Source organism: Ammospiza caudacuta, chromosome 5, assembly GCF_027887145.1.
Source record: "Ammospiza caudacuta isolate bAmmCau1 chromosome 5, bAmmCau1.pri, whole genome shotgun sequence".
NCBI lineage: Eukaryota > Metazoa > Chordata > Aves > Passeriformes > Passerellidae > Ammospiza > Ammospiza caudacuta.
The window spans coordinates 25,432,871-25,456,968 of NC_080597.1; the positions used below are offsets into that span (position 1 = coordinate 25,432,871).

The window sequence follows — 24,098 nt, forward strand, 5'->3', positions numbered from 1 at the left end:
CAGGATGATGGAAATGTGTGTGACAGGTAGGGTTTAGGAATTCAGGACCATATTTCTTCAAAGACCGCACTACAGTTTCTCAGTCTTGCATCAGCTGCATTTTTCTGCTAAACTTACCAGATCCCTAAACTTTGAGTTACCTTTGGCTGAGATACCAGATACCTCTGCCAGTAGAAGCCCCATGCCCAACTGCAGACATAAAGGCAAATTATATCTGTTGTCAGATTAATTATTTTGGTTTGGGTGTGCAAGAGGAAAAAAAGAGAGGTTGAAATGTAAAATTGTTCTCTAGTTGATTGAAATTCCGTAAATGTTAGGAAAAGCCCATTTCTGTAAGCTGTGTAGTAGGAAGATGCATCACTCCTCTAGGAGCATGTCAGGGTGGGATTGTGCTTTGTATATATCTTGCCTTTCTCTGACCTCCTGAGGGATGAGTAAACCTAATCTGCTGGAAAATGAGTGATATCTACTGGAGTAGACTCCTTGTAAAAGTAGCAGCCCTAGGTTTGAAGCCAGCAGTCTCCACCTGCCCTAAGCTTATATGTACGACAGACTAAGTATAACTGCAATATATTGTCAGGTTCACCTTGTCCAAATAAGCTAGGAAATTGGTTTTCTTGAGGCTTGCTCCCAGTGTTTACTGTCATTAAGACTTCCTGCTAATGTGAGTGCTCAGCAATATTTTGCCTTTGCAGATTACAAAACTAATGGGTGAAGGCTGCAGCTAATGAATGGCCTCCTCAGTATTCTGTGGGCTGAGAAAAACAGCTCTCAGTTGTGAGGATTTGGCCTGACTTGTAACATTTCTCACTTCAGGATAGCTCATGAAGCACAGGTGCCATGGGCCAGCTGTTCCCCTGGGATCGTGCCAGGTCCAGTCAGGAGAAAATGATCTTGGACCCCTGAATGCAGGTGGTCACAGCCAACATGGTGGCTACCTGCTGAGAGGTTCAAGCCATGGGCAGAAGTCCCTTCCCTGTGCCAGCTGCCCTGGTGCTTTCACAGCACCTTCCCAAAAATGCCCCCCTGCAGAGCTGTTGATGGCCTGGCTGGCCTACCCAGTCCCCAGCCCATGGGGGTTCCACAGCCTGGCTCTTTGTGTGCATGGGAGACTATCTCCATCCCTATCCAGGAGCCACCATGAGCAGATGGAGAAATGCTGGTTGGATTACTGAGGATGCATCTGGAGCTGGGAGAGGACATGGTCTCTGAGGGTCTCTGAGGGTGGAGAACATCTGGGATATTCACTCTTGTGCACTGTTGAGGTGCAAAAAGACTGTTAATGTGGGTAGTTCTCTCTAAGTGTGAGCCACTCGTGTTCCTCTCTGAATGAAATAGGAAACAGCAAAACAAAGTAGGGTGGCACAAGACATGAGGGTCAAAGTACGTATTCTAGAAAGCAAAACAAAGACTTTTGAAAGGGACATTTTCTAAGGATTAGAGCATCTTGCTTTTACATGTATGCATGCTGCTTTATTAAGATGCTTTGAATCTCAGGCTGGAGTTTTTAAGTTGTGCTTCCTTGTCTACTTAAGCAATGTGTCGTTTTGTTCCTGATTTCAAAGCTGTTGGTATCAGGTTTGGTTTTTTTGATGTCCTGAAGCATGTGTGCCAGCATTGTGGCAGCATCCAGCTGCTGTTCCATGGGGAAACTGTGAACTCCAGGATCTCCTCTTTATTTCACAACTTATATCAACAGTTTGCCTGACACTTGGGGCCGTTTGTTTACTATGTGCATGCTCTAAATACATCCATAAATGTCTATTGTGGTGTAAGCAGTCTTGAAACCCCCTTTTGGCCTGGAAGCATATACCTTCTGAAGGTTATGATGCCCTAAATGTTCACTTAGTTTGTTGTCAGTATTAGCTGAGAGTTCCTGAGCTTGGGAGTTCACATGGAAATATGTGGAAGGTGATCAGAAGGGCACTTTAATGTCTGTTGCCTGTGGAACTACAAGTAGGGTCCTGTTTTCTGTGTTAGTGGCGCTCAGGGAGAGAAATGCCATTAGGACATTTTGTTTTCTTGTCTTACACCTTCTCAGATTTTCTTGATTTATTCAGTAGCTGTTCTAGCAAAGTGAAGTTCATGTGAGTAATCATGTGGGAAGGTCAGAGAGGATCATGAAATGACCGAAGAATCACAATTGAGTGCAGAAATGTCAGTCTAGATTCAGTCACCCCTGCTTCTGACCTCAAATAAATGTGAGATTTGGGATGTATGGACACAGTGGTCCTTCAGGTGTTAAAAAAAATGATGGCTGCACTGCTGTAATGCTCATCATCCTGTTCTGTTGGTGAACCTCACCCTTGAAACACGTGCTCTCTGTGCTATGTAAAGTTCCTCTTAAATAACTTAATAATAAAAACATTTTTACTGTGAATTAGAAGAAGTCAGCAAGCTCCTTCAGAGGGTTTTAGCAGTAGAGCTGTGAGAGATGATTCAAGGAACTGAATTCACGGTCACCAGGAAGTGCTAATGATGCTGATAGTGAAAGACAGAGCTTCCCCTTGGCGATTTAATGACGGAGAGAACAAACTGAAGGCTCCCAGCCTCTTGGCATCAGGGTCCTTAGAGACAGCAGACAAATCTTTGCTCAGTGCAGCAAAGAAAAAGCTCTTGGACATCAGCCGTCCCTGAATTCTCTGGGGTTTTGTGCTGCCTGTTAGAGCAGAGAACCTGCACAATGACCCAGATGGGCTGTTTAATGAGATGGTTCTCTAACGAGGGGATATCATTTTAAAGCTGAGCAAATAAAGTGTGAGATGTAGTTTCAGATGCTTCCTTTTTTGGGTTTTACTGTGTGTTTGACTGTCCTACAGCTGGACAGGAAAAAAAATAAGGTGAACAAAAACTCTGGCATTACAAAGCAGTATTTCACAAAAGCAGATTTGTCCTGTGTTTCCAGATTGCCTGGAATATTACCTGTTACAGATGGAAAATCTGTTACGGATTTTTATTTTTTGTCCCAGGAGAAGGTACCATTGTAGCTGTTGAGCCAGAGAAAGGGTGGCTAAGTGTACATTGCAAACACATTGATGTGAAGCCATCCATCTCGGTGACAGGAGGACAAAGAAACACAGCGGGTGTTTTGGTTACTTTTTCTTTCTTTGCTATTGTTTTTCTCTAGAATGAGGGACTTATCACTGTAATCTCCTGTTATTTCTGCTTTTCTTCCAACTTTACAGTAGTTTTTCCAGGTCTGTCTCAGTTTTGTGGAAAAGCCCCAAAAACAACAAAACCAAAACCTGGCAGTGGAATAAAACCATGTGTGGCAGAGTGCATGCACAAGAGAAAAAAATTATGATTGCAGTAGTAAATTTGATCTGGCAGTTCTTAGTTCTGAAATAAATGACTTTGAGACTTTAATTTTCCTTTGGTGTGGTTTGGACATATAGTAACTAACTTGTTTCTGTGTTATGGTTTCTGATTGAGCTGTGTGTGGAATTTCCTGTAAATTTGTGAATTATCAGCCCAGAAGTATTGATTTGTTTCTTTATTTTGTTACCCGTATATTGAGGAGTACAATCATTTTCCTGTGTGTGTGTGGCTTTTTCCAAGCTTTTAGAATTCTCTGGTTTGTATTTATCGCATATCTTAAAATATGTGCAATTTTTGTCAACCATGTAATATTGGGCTGTGAAGTTTAGTTTTAGTCCAGGTCATGCTCACACTGGTCACTTAAACACTAGTGGATTGTTAGTAGATGCAGTGTGTTGTAAGCTATAGGTTTCTTTTGTAATGTACATTGCTGTAAGAAAATCAGTCATTTCTTAAAATGAGCCTTTATATTTTACAACCTTACAACAAAGACAGATAGTATGTGTGTGCAAAGTATTTAGAGAAACATAAAAAATGAATGAACAGAAAAGAAGGAATCCCTTCACATCACATCTCATTTCTAGTTGGTAAGTGCCTCATCTCTTCTGCAGCTCTATAAAACCTTTCTCTTTGAGTGAAGATCACTTATCTGGGGGACAGATATATTGCCATTCGCCCACGTACTTGATTGTGGGCAGTTTTTGATGAGTATTTTCCCCAGGGTTGTATTTTCACACGTGTGACGGCGCAGTGGCTGCCCGTGGTTGCTGGGCATGGACGCAGGGCAGGCTGGATCTGTGCTGGTGTTGCCAAGTCCTGCTGGTGTGGCTGTCAGCTGGCAAAGCCTGACCAGCATAAAGCCCCAAGGGTAGATTCCATTACATGAGTAAAATTGCAGCTTTTTGGTATTTCTGTATTGCTGTGGCCAGGATCTAATGATGCAGCTTTTTATCTGCTTGTGTAGCTGAAGATTAGAAGGAATTACTCCCAAAAGCCACCTGTGCTTGCAGAACTTCCAGTGTAATTTCTGCTTTTTCCAGATCACCCCTGCCTCCTTCTGCTTAATCCCCACTGCACTTGCCAAATGTTTCCACCCTCTTTTCTGGGTAACCCTACAGATAAGAGGCAGCCTTTGGAGTAAATCCTTGTACCTCTTTGTCAATTCATTTTATGCTATACCCAGGTTTTTGTGATGCATTTGCTTCTAACAGCATTGATCTGTCTGTACCATTCATGGATTTACAGCTTCCTTGTCTGTATATCAAAGCAGGAATAACATTTTGAATTGAAGACTTGTAGTCTTCAAGAGTTTGAGGTGTAGATAATTTTTTTTAATTAGTGAATCCCATTTAAGATGCTAAGTAGAAATGCCCTCTTCTCAGTTAGTGAAATTATCCCAGTTGACTGTGAATCACATACAGTTACTATATAAACTAGATCACTTTGAAGGTGGAAGTTATGTTCTAATGACACTTTTCCCTCTGCTGCAGCCTGCTCACTTCACCATCCTCCAGTGCTAGACCCAGCTGTTGGCCTTTATCAGCCCTGTGTGTTGGGTAGGGTACACTTGGAGGACTTGAGGACAGCTGCAATGGCCAGATTTTAAAGAGGACTGTTGTTAAACCTTCTATTGTTACACTTATGCTCGTTTTGCTAATACAGTCCATTGCAGTGCCCAGCTATAGAGGTGTGTGATTTCTTGCTGATCTGACACCAGCCTTTGTGTTGAACCCTGTACTTAAATCTCCAAGTTTTCAAGCTGCAGCTTGGTATAAAGGCTTGACAATGTAATTATTTTTGTTGGCAAGTCTAACACTTCAAGATGTTTCAGAGTGAATAGTGATGGAATCTGTCAAATGATTTCTTGAAATCTCTGAAGTTTATGATGAGTGAATTTTGCCATGCGGTGCTTTCCTCAGTGATTAGCCTTACAGTGCAAATCTGGTCAACACATGAGCTCTGAGGTCAAACTGTTCACTCCCTTCCTCTTTCAGATTTTCATGGATATTTTTCTTTCATGTTTTTTCTTAAAATCAGTTCTTTGAGTTCAGTAAATAAAAGCTTATGGAACTTGATGCAAAGTTTACATAGAATGACAGAGAAAAACATTTTTTAAAATATTACTAGCAAACTACGTTAAATCTTGCCAGGCTTTTGTGAGTACCCATCACTGAGGCTGAGTATGGCTGCCAAATGTTCTTTCCAGCAAAGACTGACAAACCCCAGATGAATTTTAGGTTAAATTGCTTGTAAATACTTGTCTTTTGCATGTGTTTTCAGCTGAGGTGGTTAAACAAAGGCTTTGCAGAGGTGTTCTGCCTCTTGTTTGGATGGGCTGCACACCTTCTGGATAGCTCTCCAGGCATCCGCTACTTCCCATTGGGATTTTGGAAGGAAGTGATTAGCAAGCTGCTGCTGAGATCTAGCTATACCGAAAAAAGAAAGAGGGGATCAGATTTTCCCAAGTGTTTTGCTCAGTGGTCATCTCAGTGACTCTGTTGCTTCTCATTTATCACTGTAGTGATGGGGAATTTGAACTGGTATATTATTTTTATGATAGGATTTTAAAAAGCCAAAAAGCAGGTGAGTTGACAAATAAAAATGTCCCACCATCACTAATCTTTATTGTGCTGATGATAAAATCAGTATTTGTTTTGCCTTGTCTGAAATCTGTTTCCTGCAGGCTTCATCTGGTGTAGAATATTCTGCTGAATCCATGGTTGTGTTAAAGTCATTTATCACTGTCTCTTGGGGTTTTCATTAAACTTCTCTTAAGAACAAAAGGGTGATGCATTTATGTTTATAGGAATAGCTGAAACCAAGGAACTGCTGTGACATCCAAGGCAAAATTTTCAAATTGTGTTATACTTAAAATCACCATGGTTTATACAATTACTGATTTCTATTAAGTCCTCTGTGGCATGTTTGCATTCAAATAATGACAGACAGGGGTTCTGCAAAGCACTTGGGCTCTCCAGTCCCACCAAGCAGCTCCAGCAGTGAGAGATGTTGGGACCCTGCTCTGGCATTTGGCCCCCAGGTCCTGCCTCTATCCCCAAACCTGCAGGGTTCTCTTCTGTTTTCATATCTCTAAAGCTCAAAGTGTTGGAGTGATTTAAGAAATAATGGTAAGGTCATGAAAGAACTTGTGAGAAATAATCTCTTGTTTTGGGACTTTTGCATGAATTATATGTCTATTACTCCATATTTTATAAACTGTCAATACAGATTCCTTTCTGTAGCAATGAATTATTTTCACTCTTCTCTTTCCCTAGCAGACAACACAAGCTTTTCTTTGGCATTCTTCTTTATCTTCCCCTCCCCCACCCCCCAAAAAGATGAAGGAAAAGCAGAAGGCTTTGATAGATTTATTGCCTGTAAATCTATGAAAGGTGCTACTAAAAATCTCAGACTGAATGGCTGGGATACCAGTGAGGATCCAGTTAAGAACCATGTCTGATGTGGTCAGTAAAGTTTTCTGCCTGTTTGATAGTTTTCCTAAAGCTCCAGCTCTTGAATTCCTGGGTTTTCATGAGGACTTTTGCTCTGACATGCAAGAGAATGTGTTTTCTGTTTTTCTTCTTAGAAGAGATAAGTTTGACAACATGACTAGAGCAGAGCGTGTGCTGAAAGCTGTGGGAATAAAGCAGCAAATGAAAGAACTCCAGTTTTACTCATAAAAAAATCTCCAGTTTTACTTTATTTTAGGCCAATTTGGGGGCTTTTGGACGTTTGGTTTTCCCAGTAATGAAATGTTTTAAAATGTCTTTGAGACTGTTAAACAGTTCAACTAAGCTACTTCATAACATTTCACTGCCCTTGAATATTTGTTCTGTATGATTTGAAATGTCTGTACTTTGGTTTTGGGGTTTTCCCCCCTTTCACTCTCCCAGGTAGGCTGTACAGTTTGGTGAGCTCTTTAATGAATACAGAGTGTGCTTTTGTCCTTGCAGTTTTCTTTTGAATTTTTTTTTTTTACAAGACACAGTTTTAAGAATTGAAATATTATACATCTGGATTTATTAAAGTCACAGTGATGGGTGAGGGGAGCATTTTATTTTAAGAGCACTTCATTTTCACCTCTGGATAGCCAAATAATCTTTTAAATGCCCCCAAGGAGCAGAGCCTGTGCCCTTCTACTGAGGCCATCATCTGCCCATGTTTAAATGAGCCACCATGAAGCTCCTATTTTCAGAGTTTTCTTTTGAGAATTGGTTTGTTGATGAAACCTACTGAGGGAGCTGCTTATGTGGCGTAGTGCTTCTCAAGTTGCTTTCTAAATGCCACTGAAACAAGCTTCTGTGGCATCACTAGTTTTACACAGGGATAAACAGGAGTGTGCATTGGTATTTTTGGAGGCCAGGCAGGGTTGAGCTCGTGGATTAAGTCCTCTGAGCTGTGGTTTTGTTGCAGGTACTGATAGATCTGCTCCCGTTCAAGGCAGCAAATTGGAAGTAGTACGCCTTAATTGTGTAAACTGAGAGGTCTAACCATACCCACTGGAGTCATGGAGGCCTGAGGAAAATGAATGCTCTAATATTAGTTAATTGCTTTGAAGATATATATTGAAATAAGAGTTCTAAGTATCTTGGTAAATATTGTTTCCTTTATTACAGCCATGTATCTCATTTTATGGGAGTCATTTGCAGTAGCACTCAGTTTGTGGTGCTAAAGCAAACCCATCAATGTGCTTTACGAACTCGAGGGCTGCTTTGTGCTGGTGGCTCCCCTAAGCCAGAGGATGATCACCCACACGTGCAGCTGCACGAGCTGAACACCGAGCCCGTTTCCGAGCCCGCCTGCAGCCACAGCCCGCAAACCACGCGGCACCTGCGGACGTCACGTGCGTCCCTCAGCGGGACAAGTCGTTCTCACGGCCTGGGGTGGCTGCAAAGGCCTCCTGCAGCAATGAGGAGCCAGCCCAGCTCAGGGCAGTGCTGGTTTCCTTTCTCTTGGGCTGGCAGTGGTGTGTCTGTGTCATCGGCCTCCCTGCTGTTCCCTGGCCACCCTCACCAATTCCCGGCTGTAGGCTGTGGCGTGTGGAGATTTGGTCAGCAGCCAAAAAACACTAATGGAGGGAATTGAATAAAGAGCGGGTGTTGGCACAGGCACAGCCGCACCCCTGGGGAGCTGTCGCTGGAACAGGATTTCCGCAGGCAGCTAGTTCACTGGTGGTGTCACCAGCTGAGTTCCAGCACAGCAGGCAGCTTGCGGGCTTGTGGGAGTCACCTTCCACATCCAAAACGCTGGGGTCTGCCCAGCTTAGCGGCAGCTATTGCAGCGTGCAGTAGTGTGTGAATCTGCATTCAATATCAAAACAGGGTATTAGCCAAACAATTTAGTTGTTACTAGTCAAGTATCTTGCACCTGGGCTGCAAGGTGGGACACCATGGGCTCCTAGTTCCGGGGGAAATGTGGTGGCTTAGGTGCTTGCAGGGGTTTGTGTGGCTGAGATGATGGGCTGCGCAAGCTGGGGCTTGGCAGGGCCTGAAGGCCTCATGGTCAGTAGATAAACTGCCGTTATCCAGTTGACAAAAACATGTTTCCACCCAGTCTAGATTCATAGAATCACAGAATGGTTTGGGCTGGAGGGGACCTTTGAAGGCCATCTCTTCGTACCCCCTGCAATGAACAGAGAATCTTAAACTCAGTCAGAATCCTTTGAGCCCCGTCCAGTCTGAACCCTGAATGTTTCCAGGGATGGGACATCTGCCATCTCTCTGGGAAATCTATGTCAGTGTTTTACCTCCCTCATTATAAACAAATTTTAGTAGTACATCTCTATTAACATATTTCTGGTCTTTAGATGAGACATTTGCTTAGTTGCTATCCTTAATGATGCATGCCTTCCTTCAAAGAGGGTCTGTATGTTCTGGCTGTTTGCAGGATGCATAATCTGTCTCTGCAGTAGTATTACATATTTTGAATCTCTCTTCTTGCTTGCTTCAGACTGACTTCTTGCTCAGTCTGCTTTTGAAGTACCTGAATTAAGGTGTGCTGCACAGTTAAAATGAAATGCAAACTGGTGTTTGTTTCAACAGAGCTGTCCTTACATGTTGCTGCCACACACCTCAGTGAGTAGCTGTTAACTCATGAAAGGTATGAGGATGGTAAATCATGTGAATGTTATCGCACACTCAGCTGTCAGTTCATTCCCCAAAAGCGTGAGGAGTGGGTTAGTGTAAGGATTATTTCCCATCATTTATGGTTTTATTGTTTTCCTTCTCTACTGCTGCTGGCATTAATCTTTTATGTCCTATCAGTAAACCAGAGTTCACGAGCTCCTTATCTCTCTTTCCTACATTATATTGGTCTGTACTGACTCTTGAGTTATGTGCCTAAGGACATTTTAATCATACTTTAATGGCACATGAAAGCCATTCCTTCATCCTGCCTATTTCCCATGATTCTGAAGTCATCACAAGAATATTTTCCTCATTTTCTTCTGAGATCTTCAAGCACTCTCTGTAGCAGTCATATTTTACTTCACCCCCTGTCATGATGTGCCAACCCCAGAATGTATTGTTTGTTGTATGAACAATTCAGATTGTGAAGATCATGAGAAAGGAGTTCAGGGCAGTTGGTGTCGACGTCTGCATCTTGTTTCCCTATCGCAGAGTGTGCAGGGAAAAGCCATGCTGCTGGACTTGCCCTTTCTGAGTCAGATCTCCTCCGAAACATTTTTTAGCTTAAGAACTCCAGTGGTGGCATTTCCAGGTGGCAGCTTTAAAACCAATCCATAGCCAAACACAAAGGACAGATCCTTAGTTCCTCTTTTCAGCTGTCTCTGAAGAAGAAAAACTTGACTCAAAGTTCCAGTTGTTCACATTCTGATCAGGGCAAAGTCAAGGTTACTTGGGGATTCATAAATGTGAGCTGGTAGAATTTTTGCTCTTTATGGCGTTCAGTGGAGGTTAAAACCTGTTTTAAAAAATTACACACTCCCAGTGTGTGTAATTTTCAGCACTGGTTTTGAAGGCTTTCACACTGTTACATTGTCATTGCTTTCACCATGTTTGTTACACTCATTGCTTTAAATCACTTGAGTTGGAGGTTTTTTCCCTGTCTGTTGGCCGTAAAGTTTGTTCTGAATTCAAAGTTTCAAGTAGTGGTTGCCTAAGCAGAGTGGGGAGAGAGCCCATGGTTTAAGTCAGAACGGGTGGTGTGTTCACACAATTGATTTCAAAAACCAAATAGAAATGTGTCAAATTCCATAGCTCTAAGCTGATAGGACAAAGTATACCAGCTGAACAAAGATGAAACTGCCCTAGGAAAGAGCTTTAGACATTTCAAGTGAATATGTTTCACTGCTTTCCTGTGTCGTGGAAATTCCAAGGACAATTTCTATGTGGAAAAAGAAAAGATGCTCACCTTTTTTGTCAAAATTCTTCTGAATTAAATGCAATCTTTCAGTTCTCATACTGGCAGAATTGAGGAGGAGGGAGGTTGCTTCCACATCTGCTAGGGTTAGAAGCAACTTTCTTACACGACAAACCATTTTGAGTGTCCAATAAATCCATTGTTAGTTATTTAGAGACATGATTAACATGAAGAATTTGGACAAAAGAACTTTCTCATTATGCAAACCTTGTATCAGAAAAGATGACTCGTGCAACATATCTTTCATATGTTGCATCTGTGTAACATATCTATAATGGTGCAAGAGAAAATGATAGTTTCCTATTTAAAATGAACAGTTCAGCTTTGCTTGTGCATAGACTAGTTAGTAATTTTTGGTCTCTGAGTGCATTAAAACTTCATTTAAAAGACCACAGCAGTAAGAGAACTTGCATTGATTTACCTAATAAGGTATTTTCTTGCTGACGGGTTGGTGCTTTGCGCACCATGTTCAGAAGCCATCAGGTGCCTTTGGGGCAGCATCCTTGGCCCTGTACTGTGGCTTAGCCCTCGCTCTTCTTTGAGGAGAAGAGTCAGACCCTAGGGCCTGTTAACTTTTGAGGTGGAATGGAAGCACAGATCAACAGGGGACAGGGCTCATTGTTTGCATGTTGTCCTTTTGCTCCAGCAAAGACCCACCAGGAGAGGGGGTGTATGTGGAGGCCCTCCAGGCATCTCTCTGCACAGCCAAGTCTACTCCTGTTCCAGCTCTTAGCAAGAATTGCTTCCCTGGTTACATATTTCTGAGCAAATGAGCTCAAAGTGACAATTTTTCAACAGTGGATGCTCTCTGGGAAGTCTGGATACCTGGATACAAATGCCTGCTTTGATTTCCCATTGTATGTGTACATAAATATATATATATATATATATATATATATATATATATATGTATGTATGTATGTATATGTGTATATATATATATATATATATATATATATATATATATATATATATATATGAAATCTGTTTAAATCTCTTAATGAAGCTCATAGATCACTCTTGGCCTTGTGTAGCAGTCCCTGTGGCTAGGGTCAGTGATAGTGCGTTGTCCTCTCATGGCTGGAGACCACAAATCTGCAAATTATTTAAAGTGCAAGGTTCTGCCGTTTCACTAGAACAAAAATAAAATAACTAATTACAAATTTATTGTATTTTATTGTATTTTCAGATGGGAAATTTAGTCTATTTTTGTTCCTTTTCCTTCTGATGTGCAGCTGAGGCAATGAAAACTTGCTTCTAGTGTTGTGCATTGCAATTAAATTTCATGGTGTGTTTTTATGCTGCAAAACAGTAGTTCTCATTGAATCCATGTCCTTCCCAAATAAAATGAACTTCATAATTCTCATGTAATTCCCTGTGCTTCATATAATTGCTAGTATTAAGAAATCTAAACCAGGGAGCATTTTGTTGTGTCTATCCATAGAGAATATGATTGGAATAGGTACAACTTCCATTATTTTAGGAGCTGTACCCACCTGCATGATGCCACAAAGACGCGTTTGTTTGGGGACTGTACCTGAGTGAAGGAAATGGAGTTTATTGTTACTGGTTTAACAGTTAATTTTGGTGTCTTTCCTATCTAAGATTTTGACTTTAATCAATTTTGAAGCGTTATATTCAGTTTCTATGTCCTTCATTGCATGTAGTGCTGCTTAAGTCAGCCAATCAGTTATGTAATGCTGACCCACTGAAGCCCTGCCTGGAAGTTTCCAAACACCGTTTGGTTTCTTTCAGTCTGCTTCAAAGTGAGAAGGCCAGATAAAATCAGCAGATGTGATGTAGCTGGCAAGGCAATTACAGATACCTGCTGTATTGTTGTATGTCCCTGATTTCAGTTGCTTCTGATATGGTCCAGCAGTATTTAACTTTTTCTAGGGCACTCAGTTCCCCCAGAATGATTTTAAAATACTTTTTTTTTTTTTTTTTTTTGTAATGGTGGGCTTTTTGTGTGTGGTGTGTTTGGTTTTTTTTGTTTGGATTTTTCTTTTTAGTTTCAGCAGAGTTGTCTCATCTGTTTCTAAGACCAAGGCTGTGGGAGCAGAACTGCCCTGTGGTTTGTTCCTCAGCCTGGTTTCGGTGCTTTAATATTTGGTGGAGCTGTGCTTGGAGGTGAAGCAGCTCCACAGAGCAGCCAAGGCACTGCTGAGGATTTGTCTCAGTCCCTGGAAGGGCACCAGTGGAAAGATGGGAGCCCACAGGGAATGGCATTTATTCAAAGCAGACGATGGATAAGATGCATCATGTCAAAGTCACGCTGGAAGCCACAGTGAACCACAAAGATAAAATAATGAATGTGTTTATTCATTAACTACTGTCTGTTCAGAGCTCTGGAGAAGGCTCTGACACAGAAATGGTCATATATTCCTGTACTACAGGGTTTTTGGTGTTTGTTGGTCTGTGTTGATCTGTGAGTTCCTAGGTGAAGCAGAGGAGAAGATTAATAATGCAAAGGTTCAAATCTTCAAATTTCGCATAAATGAAAACTGCACTTGACCTTTTACCACTTTAAGAATAAATGTGCAGCCATTTCTCTATAGGAAAAGTAATAGAGGGCATAATTTTAAAAAATGTGCTAGCTATTTTAGGAGTAAAACTCTGTATCTTCGTGTAAAATCCAGAATGTAGGGATGCTTATGCTGCACGGATTATAAGGAACTATTAGATGTCTGTAAAATATATTTAAGTCTTTTTTGGAAAAACCAGTAGCCATGTAATGAGCTCATGCACATGAACATGGTTAGTCTGTATTATAGCTGGGTAGGGAAGAGTATGTCTATCAGCTCTATAAAACCTGAATTTAAAATGGGTTCAGCCAGGCAATCTGTAGGGCAAGTGATCATAAATGTGTGCTAGCAGCATAGTCTAACCTCTCTTCTTGTAAATTTTTTTCATAGTCTGTAATGATTTTGCCATATATATGCATGTGTATACGTTAACCTTTACTGGTCAGAACTGATTTATTGTTGTGGGTGTCTGTATATCAAAGGACTGAATGGTAAAACACGTGCTATTAACAGGCAATTTCTATTTAGTAAGCCAAGAGGAATTTTGGAAGAATGTAAAGGTTACTTTTAGAAAGGACTGTCATCTGGCTGGTATCCAGGGTTTCCAGTCAGTGGAAGTTTTAGGTGAGTATTTGGCTTTAAATTCATGGCAAAGCCCCACTGAAGCACATGCTGAAGTTTCTCCTTTCCTGAGGGAGGATGGGTACCTTGGTCCCATGCAGGTCATGGCTATCAGTCCCTGAGTGCAGGTGTTTACAGGTGGGGGCATCTCACCTGCTGGGGACACCCCAGGTGATGTACCCAACCACACAGAAGCTGTGGGGCATGTCCTGCTGAGGGCTTGTAGGCAGTTCAGGAGATTGCCGTAATCCTGCATCATAAACTTTGTGGGTAGGTGGTTTTTATCCTGCTGTGATAATCTGTTTGCTTAGTGCATCCTTAGCAGGGTGGGAGGGAATATAGTCAATTCTTGGAGTGATGGGATACTGCCCTAAAGCCAGTAAATAGCAGCTTGTGTTTCTAAACCATCTTATCATTATTTACTTTCATTAAGCATGGGCTTTCATGGTGAGGGTGGAGTTGCTAATCTGATAGGATTTCCTTTCAACTGCTTGCACAGCTGACTAATTAGTTACACTTTTCTGTGGGCTCCACACACTCCAGCTTACGCAAAATTTATTCTCTGGGGGGCTAACATCCAGACCCCAAGTCAGTGAGAGTTCTGTCAGAACTGCCTGCATTTTCTTGGTGACGCATGGCAACATGCATCCGTAGTACAATTTTCTTCACATATATTCATAGGTTATGGGGTTTCCTTGCAGCCCCTATGTGTCATGTGTTTTCAGGTTTGATGGCTTACCGACTGCAGACTTAACTAGTTTTATTTATTTTATATTTGTTTTATTAAAACACATACCTGGTTCCTTCCCAGAAACCTTTAGGACTGATGGTTTAGTTGTTTGAATTGAAGGATGGTGATGATTTTAGCAGCTTTGTGATGATATGGTAGCATTGCCTGGGCCAGAGTCCAAGGTTTTGGCATTTGTGGAAGGTGACTTAAAAAGCAAAGAGAAAGCACCCAGCTCTGCAGGAAGTGGTGTCATTCTCCCATCAACCAGTCACTTCACCTTTGAATGGTCAGGTGTTTTCACTAGTTGGAATTGCAAACCATCCTTATTCCTACTGTATATATCAGGTTTCCATCACCTTTTGCATATGTAACTGGCTCCCAAGTGCAAGTGATTGCTCCATAGACCACAGGTGCTTTGTCATACTCACCTCAGTCCCATTTCCAGCTGCTTCCACCCGGGAAATGGGAAGGGTGAGGTTGGTACCTGCAATGGGAATGCCCCATGCTCAGTCTCAGCACTGTGTGTCTGTTCTGCTGTGTGTTATTTATAGAGTTTTGGATAAGCTGATGGTGTTCCGAAGTGAAAGGGCTTTTTGGCAAGCAACTCCTTCTCCTGTAAAAAGCATACTAATCTTTGCAAATATTGAAGCAAATGGAAGAGGAGTTTTTTAGTGTTTTCAAAGTATTCTTGCCAAGTGTATGGTGGAGTATTAGTGCCACTGCTCAGAAACAGAAGCATGTGGTTTTGGAACGATGTGCCTGACCCTTGAAGACATCTGATGGCAAAAGGATGGTGGCACACAGAGAAAGCAATGGAAAATATGCTCTTTTGGATCAGGCGTTTAGTGCTGCTTTACTGTAGCTGCAGTACCTGGAACATGAGCCTGTTTGGACTGTAGGTCTTGCAAAACCAGAAGATGACGTCCTTGTGTGGGATTACTCATGTGCAGTTTGATCCTCAGTCTTCTCCAAAAGCCCAAACCAGCATTGTTACAAGAAGCTCACTGCTCATACATGATAGAGCTTCTGGTGCCTTGTGTGTCAAACACTGGAGGAGACAGGGCTGGGTCAGGAGAGATGCTGTATCAGCACTGTGGGGCTCTCAGGCTGTGCCCATATCACAGTTCTGAAGGGGAAGGCTTCACTCCAGGCTGGGCATTTCAGGGGGCCAGGTAATGAATGAAGGAAATTACAGGCTCTGGGAAAGTGTATTATAGCTATGAATCACTGAATCCTCTCTCATTCTGCTGTTATCAGCTGACAGGCCTTTGTCCATAAAATAAAACCCATTAACGCATTCTTAGTCATTTTTGGTGACTCAGAGGCTTAGACCTTCTTTGAACTCTCAGTCTAAGAGGAACTTGTGCTTGTTTTTAGCCAAACCCATTTTTGCATGAGTTAGTACTCCTGCACATTCCCAGGGTCACATTTCTACCAGAGCACATCCCTTTCCTCCTGGAGTTTGTGTCTTAGGTCTTGCTGCAAGAGCACTCTCATGATTCGACTGGGTGCCATCAAATCTGCATTTCTTCAAACTTTCTCACTTTCTGGTACTGCCAACACATTCATTGTGATCTTTTCTTCCGTCAGGATTCCTATGACCTCTCAGCTTGTTCTTGGGTCGCCACACTGAAGGCTGAAGGTGTTATATTTATTTGCATGTAGCAAAGAAGGAAGATGGTACTGGCATTTTAAATTGTTTTCCCCCCTTTTTTTGGTATCTGAATGTCTCCTATCAAAAAGACAAAACCTTTTCCCCAGACATCATGAGTTCTAGGGCAGCATAGTTTAGATCAGGGTAATCTCAAGCTGATGGGTGCTCAACATGAAATTAATGCACTATGTCAGCTCTAACATCTCCCTGCCAAAAAAATCACAACTCTCACTGGAGCTTTTATGGTCACTGTGACAGTGGAACAGCGTGACTGAGCAGAGTGCTGGCTTGCAATTTTCCTGTACCAAAGTTGATAAAATGCCCCTTTGTGGCCAGCAGGGAGAGAGCAGTAGTGAAAATCACAGGTAGGTGAAGGCACAGGGTGCCTATCAGTGCCCTCACTGTGGCATCAGCTGCCCCTCACTGTGCTGTCGTCCCACGTGTTGTCTGTCCAGCCTCTGGATGCACATGGGAAAATAGCATCTTCAGCGGTACCACAAAGACTGCTTTAGGAAACCGGGACTTTGGGGATACGCATGGGGAGATGGATCTCCATTACTTCTCTCACGGACTGGCTTGCTCCATGTTTACTGCTTTTGTAGTTCTCTCTGTGGTGATTTTGAGAATTTTGAAGTTTAGCAATTCAGTTTGGCAAGACTTAAGGTTTTCTTTTCCCTATATCCTCATAAAAATAAATTTAGAGCTATAGTTGGTGATATGGGAGCTAAGTTTCTATGTTTAGGGGGATTTAATTTTCTGATTCTTCTTTGTATTGTAATATATAGCCTGAACAATGAAATCCATCCCACGTTCCACTTGGTTGTGCACCACTTAACTGCTTGGTGCTAGCAGAATATGTCCTAATTTATTTGAATTGTTGTTACTTCTATGCCATTTTAAGCAGCAGTGATTGCCACTCATTATCATTAGGCAAAAACTATTGCCTTTAGAGGGATCCTAATAGGGAGGACATCCCAGTTAAGTCGAATGTGCTCTGCTAAGGAGCTTTGTTACAGGAAAGGATGTCACCATCGCAATTTGTAATATAATTCTATTATCTTGTCTTCCTGTAGCATCTGCTCTGGTATCTGACAGAGAGGTGCTCTCTGCTTTGGTTGATTTAGTTAGGCTCGCAGTTCTGTAGTTTTTTAGCATTATTCATTTGCTCTTCTCCTGTTTTTTCCAGGAGAGATTGAGTGATCTCCTGTGGTTAAAGTGTGTTAACTAGAGGCCTTATGGTCTTTTCCTGGTTTTCTCTGACACACTTTATTTCACCTTGAATCAGTTACTAAACTCTCCTATGCTTCACTTTCTCTTCTTTCATTGCACTTTCTCTGTATATTAGATATGAATATTACCTTACCTGCATAATGCCAGCATCTTGAGGTGAAGTATAGAGCTTTGTAATGCCTTTTCATGTCGTTGGGGTGTTAAAGACACACAAAGGCAGTGTCCCTTTAGTCTCCTGATTCCTGTTCCTGCTCCACCCTTCCTCATTTGGGCTGCTCTGCCTACTGTAAGACTCCAGTTCTGGAAACTTGATCTCACCACCTAGCTTTCCCAAGTGCTTTGCATTTTCTCCATGCAAAGCCACTCCTTGTTATTTAACTGGATTGGAATGTGTGGAAAGAAGACACTTTGCTCTTCTTGCCTTGAATGGTTTCCAGGATGTCTGTTAGCTGAAAGCAGTGGCTGATATGATTCGCTTTCAAGTTTTCCCCGTGCTCTCATTTCTGTAAGGAGAATGTTTTCCATCAGCCTTGCCCATCAGGTGGACAGGCCGAGCCTGGGAATGATGGTGCAGGTTGTTTAAAACAATGGAGACCATAGGGTTTCTTTCCAGGTGTGAGCTTGGCCTGTAGTAGTTTGTGTCACTTTACATTCACCAGCTCCCGTGCACCTGGTGTGAGGGAGCTGAGCTCAGGGTGCTGCTGATCCCATATCATCCCTCCCAATGGCTGAGCACCTGGCTGGTGCCCTCCTCATGTCCTCCTGGTTGCCACGACTGCAGGGTGTGGGGCTGGGAGAGTGTTCTGCATGTTGGAATACCAGCCAAGAGGGGTTTGCACCTAGCCAAGTATTTTGCTGTTGTAAAGGCAGCTGGCAATACCTTTGACCCTTTTATTTTTTCCCATTCACCTTTATATAGATGTCAGGAATGCTCTCTGGTGCTGAAAAGTATTTTAGTACATGAGCTTGTTGAAGAAAAGGGGTTGTTTTTTGTTGGTCGTGGTGGGGTTTTTTGTGGGGTATTTTTGGGGTTTTTTTGTGGTTTTCTTGTGTGTTTTTTTTTTTCGTTTTGTTCTGGTTTTGGGTTTTTTGTGTTTTTTTTTTTTTGTTTGTTTGTTTGTGGTGGGGTTTTTTGTGTTTTTTTCTTTTGTTTGGTTTTTTTTGTTGTTGTTGGTTTTTTTTATTATTGATTCAAGCTCTTGAACTTCTCATGATTATGAGAGAAGAGTGGTCTTAAAGACTTTCTGGTCCCGTGTTCCCATGTAATAAAATTTATAAATTGTGATGACTGAGGGGATTTTCTACTCCTGAAGGTAGTCCTCCTGGGTAAGGTTGGCATTTACTTGAGCAATGTAATATGCAACACCACGTATTGGGGACAGCTCAGGGTTAACTACCATTTTCAGACTCATTTTATATAGCAATTTGCCTTATATCTATCCTGCACACTTAAATTCTATAAACTCTTAGTAGGATCCAGCTATTCCTTGCAGTGGGAGTATTAACTCTTCTCCAGATATATACATTTGCTTAAGATGTAATAGATAAAGAGGGAGGTAAAAGATTATTTGAATTACTTTCTCTTGAAATTAGTAGCACTTAAAGAAAAATAACAAGAGAGCAGCAAAGCATTCATGTTTCTATTCAGACTCTAAATTGGTATAAAGAAGTCTGGCAATCTTTCCAAAGGAATGAATGGTGTAATGTGAAAAAAGTATTTTTGGTGTTTACAGCACTTACGTTTTTAGTGAAAGCAAACACATTTGTATTAGGTATCTGCTAGATTACTCAGCCATAAGTCAATTTGAATCACATTGTTCAGTGGGCGTTTTTATTAATTTAATGCCTTTGAAAAATTGTGTTGTTTAGAGCATGGAATTTGAATACTAAAGAGGAGAGGGAGGAGGCAAAGAATTTGAGATTTGGATGACATTAGATATTGCAGACCCATAAATATAGGCAGGGCACACTTCTTACTTGCCTTGTTCTATCCCTTTATGTGTGTGTGTGTATATATATATATATATATATATATATATATATATTCAGCAATAGTTGAGGTTTAGGCACCATAGGTGCCATCACTTCAGGAATTGTTTGGGCAAGAGCTGGTATACGAGTGCAGGTATCTGTCTAAATTAAGAAGTAGAGCTTAGATTTTTAAAAATGTTTTTTTAAATGACTTCTCTGTATTTAGGTGAAGTGTGGTCTACAATCCCTGTATTTCTCCTGCTCTGAAAAGCTGTAAGAGGTCACACAATGGCTGCTGTGTCTTGTGTTGGGGTTGCTCTTGGCTCTCAGGTCCTTCAGGCTGTTTTGCTGGGGAGACACTGAGGAGCTCTGTTGGGACTGCTGCTGGGCACTGAGTTTGGGATATTTGTGTGATGCACTCAATGCTGCAAGGACAGTGTTGGTCAGCTCTGTGGCAAGCTCTGAAAGAAGTATGCAGGAAAGCATGTATTTTTGTGTCAAAATTTGCTTTGCAGCGCAGGGTGGTGCATCAGCTAAGCCCAAGAGGTGGGAATGTGCATGGGGAAGCTGGAAGAATTAACCGGTGCCCCAATCTCTGGATGAGTTTGCATGAAGGTTTATAATAACTGCTCCTTTTATATAAAAAGTCTGGGCACCTTCATTTTGTGCAGTACTTGGTTTGGGATTTTTAAGTCCTTAGGGATTGAGCTCTGGCTTGTGCTTTAGCTGGGCCCAGAAGGCAGGAAAATGTGAAATGTATTAATTGTGCATCAGATTTTCTCTATGATGTTGCTTTTTCTCTAGAGATTTGGTGAGGGGAGCATTAGGAGCTTATCACTGTCATTTTTTTGGCATCCTGCTGATTTTAAAATGTATGATTTCTCTTCAGTCTTTCACCTGTAGATTGCAGGGTACTCTTGAGGCCCAGGGCAAAGTGAATACAGCAGTGTTGGGTACGGCCCATTCTGGATGTGTCCATGCAATCAAGTCCTGGGCAGATCCATGCCCCAGGGAGGGTACAGAGACAAGGGGAAGCACCAAAAGAGGTGACAAAAACCCAAATACACGAAGTGCTTTGGCCGTCCTGCCTTGCTGCAGCACTTCTAGCAGCTGGGCTGTTGGCTGGCGCACTGCTGGGCGGCACGGAGCGGACAGGGATGCGCGATGGAGGCTGGCCCGGGATTCATCGGGCAGCTGCTGACTGCTTCACTGCCATTCCAGCGAATCACGGGCAGGAAGAGAGCTAAAATCATGGGCAAAGAAGAGCACAGGCTTGAGTAACCATGCAGAAAGGAAGGACATTGAACAGTGCCAGTTGAGAGAAAAGGCAGGTACCACTGTTCATATCTGAAGATACTGCACAGAAATCTTTAGTGTGGAATGACAGATAGTATTGGCAGTGACAGCCAGAAAAGGAACGGAGAAAAACTCCTGGTTTCCAGGCCTTTGGAAACTTGAGGTCCTCACCTTCAATACACAGTAAGGCTGAAAAAGCAAGCGAATAGTACCAATTGGCAGAGAATGAAAATAAGGAAGTTGAACTGTAGCCAAACCAGTGAAAGATGATGGTGGCTTTTTAGCATTTTCTACCTATAAAAAAAGATTTTTATAATCACAAAGTGTTTGTATTTTTCTCCTCCCCTTCAGTGCTGTCTTCTTCCTTGCTGTTGCCTTACATCAGAAAATTTGAGCTTTACATCAGACACTGATAAAAAGAGAGGGAGTTTTTATTCTAAAGAGCATTTTATTTGCTTTAATATTTTTTGGGGAAACAGTTGAAGCTAGAAGATTGGCTGAGTTGCATGCCCAAGCCATACAATTCATTTTCTCCATGCTTGTGAAAACCAGATTTGATCTGGCAAAATTATGAGTTACAAACATATCTTCCATCACCCCACTGGTCACTCGCTCTGGTCAATTATAGTTTTGATATAAGAATCAGATGTTTGCCTATTGTGTGTCTCTGCTAATCTCCAGCCCAAGTGTAACCCTTTGGCATGACGCATCCTATATTTGTTAATTTTGCATTTCATTGGTGCTTTTCTCTCCAAAGGCCTAAGAATATGCTTCCCTCACTAAAGACAAGAGTAATTAATCATTAGGGCTGTTTGTAAGGAAAAGGCCTAGTTGTGGGAACAGAGTCATAGGCAAAGTAGAGAATTAAATTTTTATATCCCACTGCATCAATCACTTGGAGAAATATCTTCTGTATATAATTATAGTTTTAAACCATTTGAATTTTATTTGTATAGTTATCTTAAAACAGTATTTTTTTCTCTGCACTTAAGGTGTGTTTTTCTAGAAAAATTATCCAATTCATTTTTTAAAGATGCCGTAAAGCTGATTGTGCTCTATTTCTTGTTTTTAGAAATCTCTTAGACTATTAGATCATTTTTACATCTGTTTTCTGCAGGGAAGACTCTTCCAATTTGTTCTTAATTTCTATCCATTAAAATGATAAAGAAGAATCTAAAAAAAATGAGAGAGAATACTTACTAAAATATGCAGGCGAGCCTGCATTTTAAATGCAGGTGTTGTACTTCCCAAGCTCTGTACATCCATGGAATATAAATGTTGATCAGTGCACCAAGTGTTTATGAGAGTCAGCCACTGAGTGATGGCAGGAAAATAGGAAGAGCTTGTTTGATAAGCTGCTGTTGCTTTTATTTCCTTACCTCTTGGCTTTGAATTGTTCCCTCCCCAGTGCTGTGTCAGGTGCCCTGCTCTTTTCTCTCCAGGGCACTTTCTTACGAGCTGTGTTAATCTCTCATGACCTTCTACACATTCATGGCGTTGTTACAAGCCTGGACCAGGGCCAGGGGCTGGGAATTACGTGTTCCTGCTCATCCATCTCCACTGTGTGCAGAGGGTGATCCTAGTTTAGGCTGCTGTCTCAAGGCGGTGGTGGACAAGACCTTTGGTCTTGGTTTTCCCAGGGTATACCCCTGCTTTTTTCTTTGGAATGGGCTCATTGAACCTGTGTCACCTCTCTCCTCCCAGGATGGATGTTTTTAGGTCCATGCTGCAAATATAACTTGCTGACTCAATTGGTTGCAGGGAGGAGATAGATGTGAGGAGGGGAATCCAAAGTGGTTTGGTGAAGCTAACAAGATCTCTGAGAAGCATTTCCTTTCAGGTGCATTTCCTGAACCTGCAGTGGTCCAACCGTTGACAGTTCTATCAATCTACTGACAGAATTATTGGTCATTACAGTTGGGTGTCATATATTTACTGAGCTCGGAAACAAAGCAAATTCTTCCCTTGAAGAAAAACATTAAATATGTACCTCTTCCTTAATGGGTTTTGCAAAGTCTGCTTGGCCCATAAGGGCAGAACCTACACTGTATTTAAAGAAAGGAGTAGTAAAAGCTAATGGAAAAAATACATTTCCTACTCTAGCTTGTTTTCAAAGGTAATATTTGGAGATGAGATTATATTTAATCATCATAAAGAGGTACAATTCCACTGCCTCCAGTGGCTCTCCACCTGTATATGTCCCAGAGGGATTAGGAAGGTGATGCTGTGAAAAGCATAGCCAGAGCTGACTGTACACAGAGCCTGGGAAGGGAGGAGAGCCTGCTCTCCAAGCTGGACCTATGCAGCTGTTGCCCAAGGCTGGTAATGCAGTGTTTGCTCTTGTAAATACATTCTGATTTTTAGCATGACAATGATTTTGGTGAATAAATAGATGCCCTCCATCTATTCCTGAGGGTTTACATGTCGTGGCAGAAAGTGACTTTTGTGCCTGAATGAATGTGTATGTAAATCATTTTATGTCAGTAGCTTTATTTTTGCCCTGCACCATAAAAATTCACTGCTCTAAGGGCTTCTGCATAATGGGCTTTTGGAGCCCAAGCAGTTCAATTGCTGGAAGCTGTATTTACAAAAGAAATTCAATCAGCCATCAATGACACTTACAGCATCTTGATGCTGTCCCTTACTTTGGCAATTGACAGTGAAATCCCTTTGCAGGAAAAAGCTGTAAATGTGTTGTCTGTCTCCTATATAATTTGAAAGCAAATCTTTAGGAATTCTGAGATACCATTAGGTACCATTTTCTAATAATTTTGTGTAGGTTTAGAGTAGTTTCTTGGAGGCTTCTTTGAAACTTTCTTGAACTCCGCCTTGAGCAATCCTCCTAGGTTTTTCTGTAAGAATTATCCCGAGGTGACATCGTAATCAGCTTGAAGATATTCAGAAGGGCTAACAAGGGCCACTTCTGCATGAATCATCGGTGACATTGTGTTACAGATGTTGGTTGTCTTCCAGCTCTGCACATGCAGGCTGTGTCTTGGAATGTCCCCAAAACAATGTGGTGGTGGCAGCCAAGTTACCATACTAGCTGAAATTATATTGGGCTTCTCCTTTCTTTTTATCCAATGTAGGTGTTCTCTGCCTGCCGGACAGCTTGAACCTTCACAAGGACCAGCAAAGGTCAAACAAGCCCGGGGAGGTGCAGATGTTCAGCCAGTCAGAGCTGAGGACCATCGAACAGTCTCTGCTTGCCACACGCGTGGGGAGCATTGCTGAGCTCAGTAAGTACCAGGCTGTTGAAAGTGTTTGGATTTCTTTCCTTGAAGTAAAGCAAAGCTAAGTGCATTGCCCAGTTCTGCTGTGGAGAGATGAGGGGGCTGCATGATGTTGGGCAGATCTAGATGTGTTCATTCTC

At 41.8% G+C, this 24,098-nt stretch overlaps 1 protein-coding gene across 1 annotated transcript in view; it reads left to right on the top strand.

Moving 5' to 3' along the window:
- The window catches only part of ABTB3 (ankyrin repeat and BTB domain containing 3), a 162,629-nt gene that overhangs the window by 68,908 nt on the left and 69,623 nt on the right, over nucleotides 1–24,098 (top strand). The window contains exon 2 of the mRNA XM_058805264.1: nucleotides 23,815–23,964. Coding sequence (XP_058661247.1) covers nucleotides 23,815–23,964 — 150 coding nt within the window. The remainder of the gene's footprint in view (nucleotides 1–23,814; nucleotides 23,965–24,098) is intronic.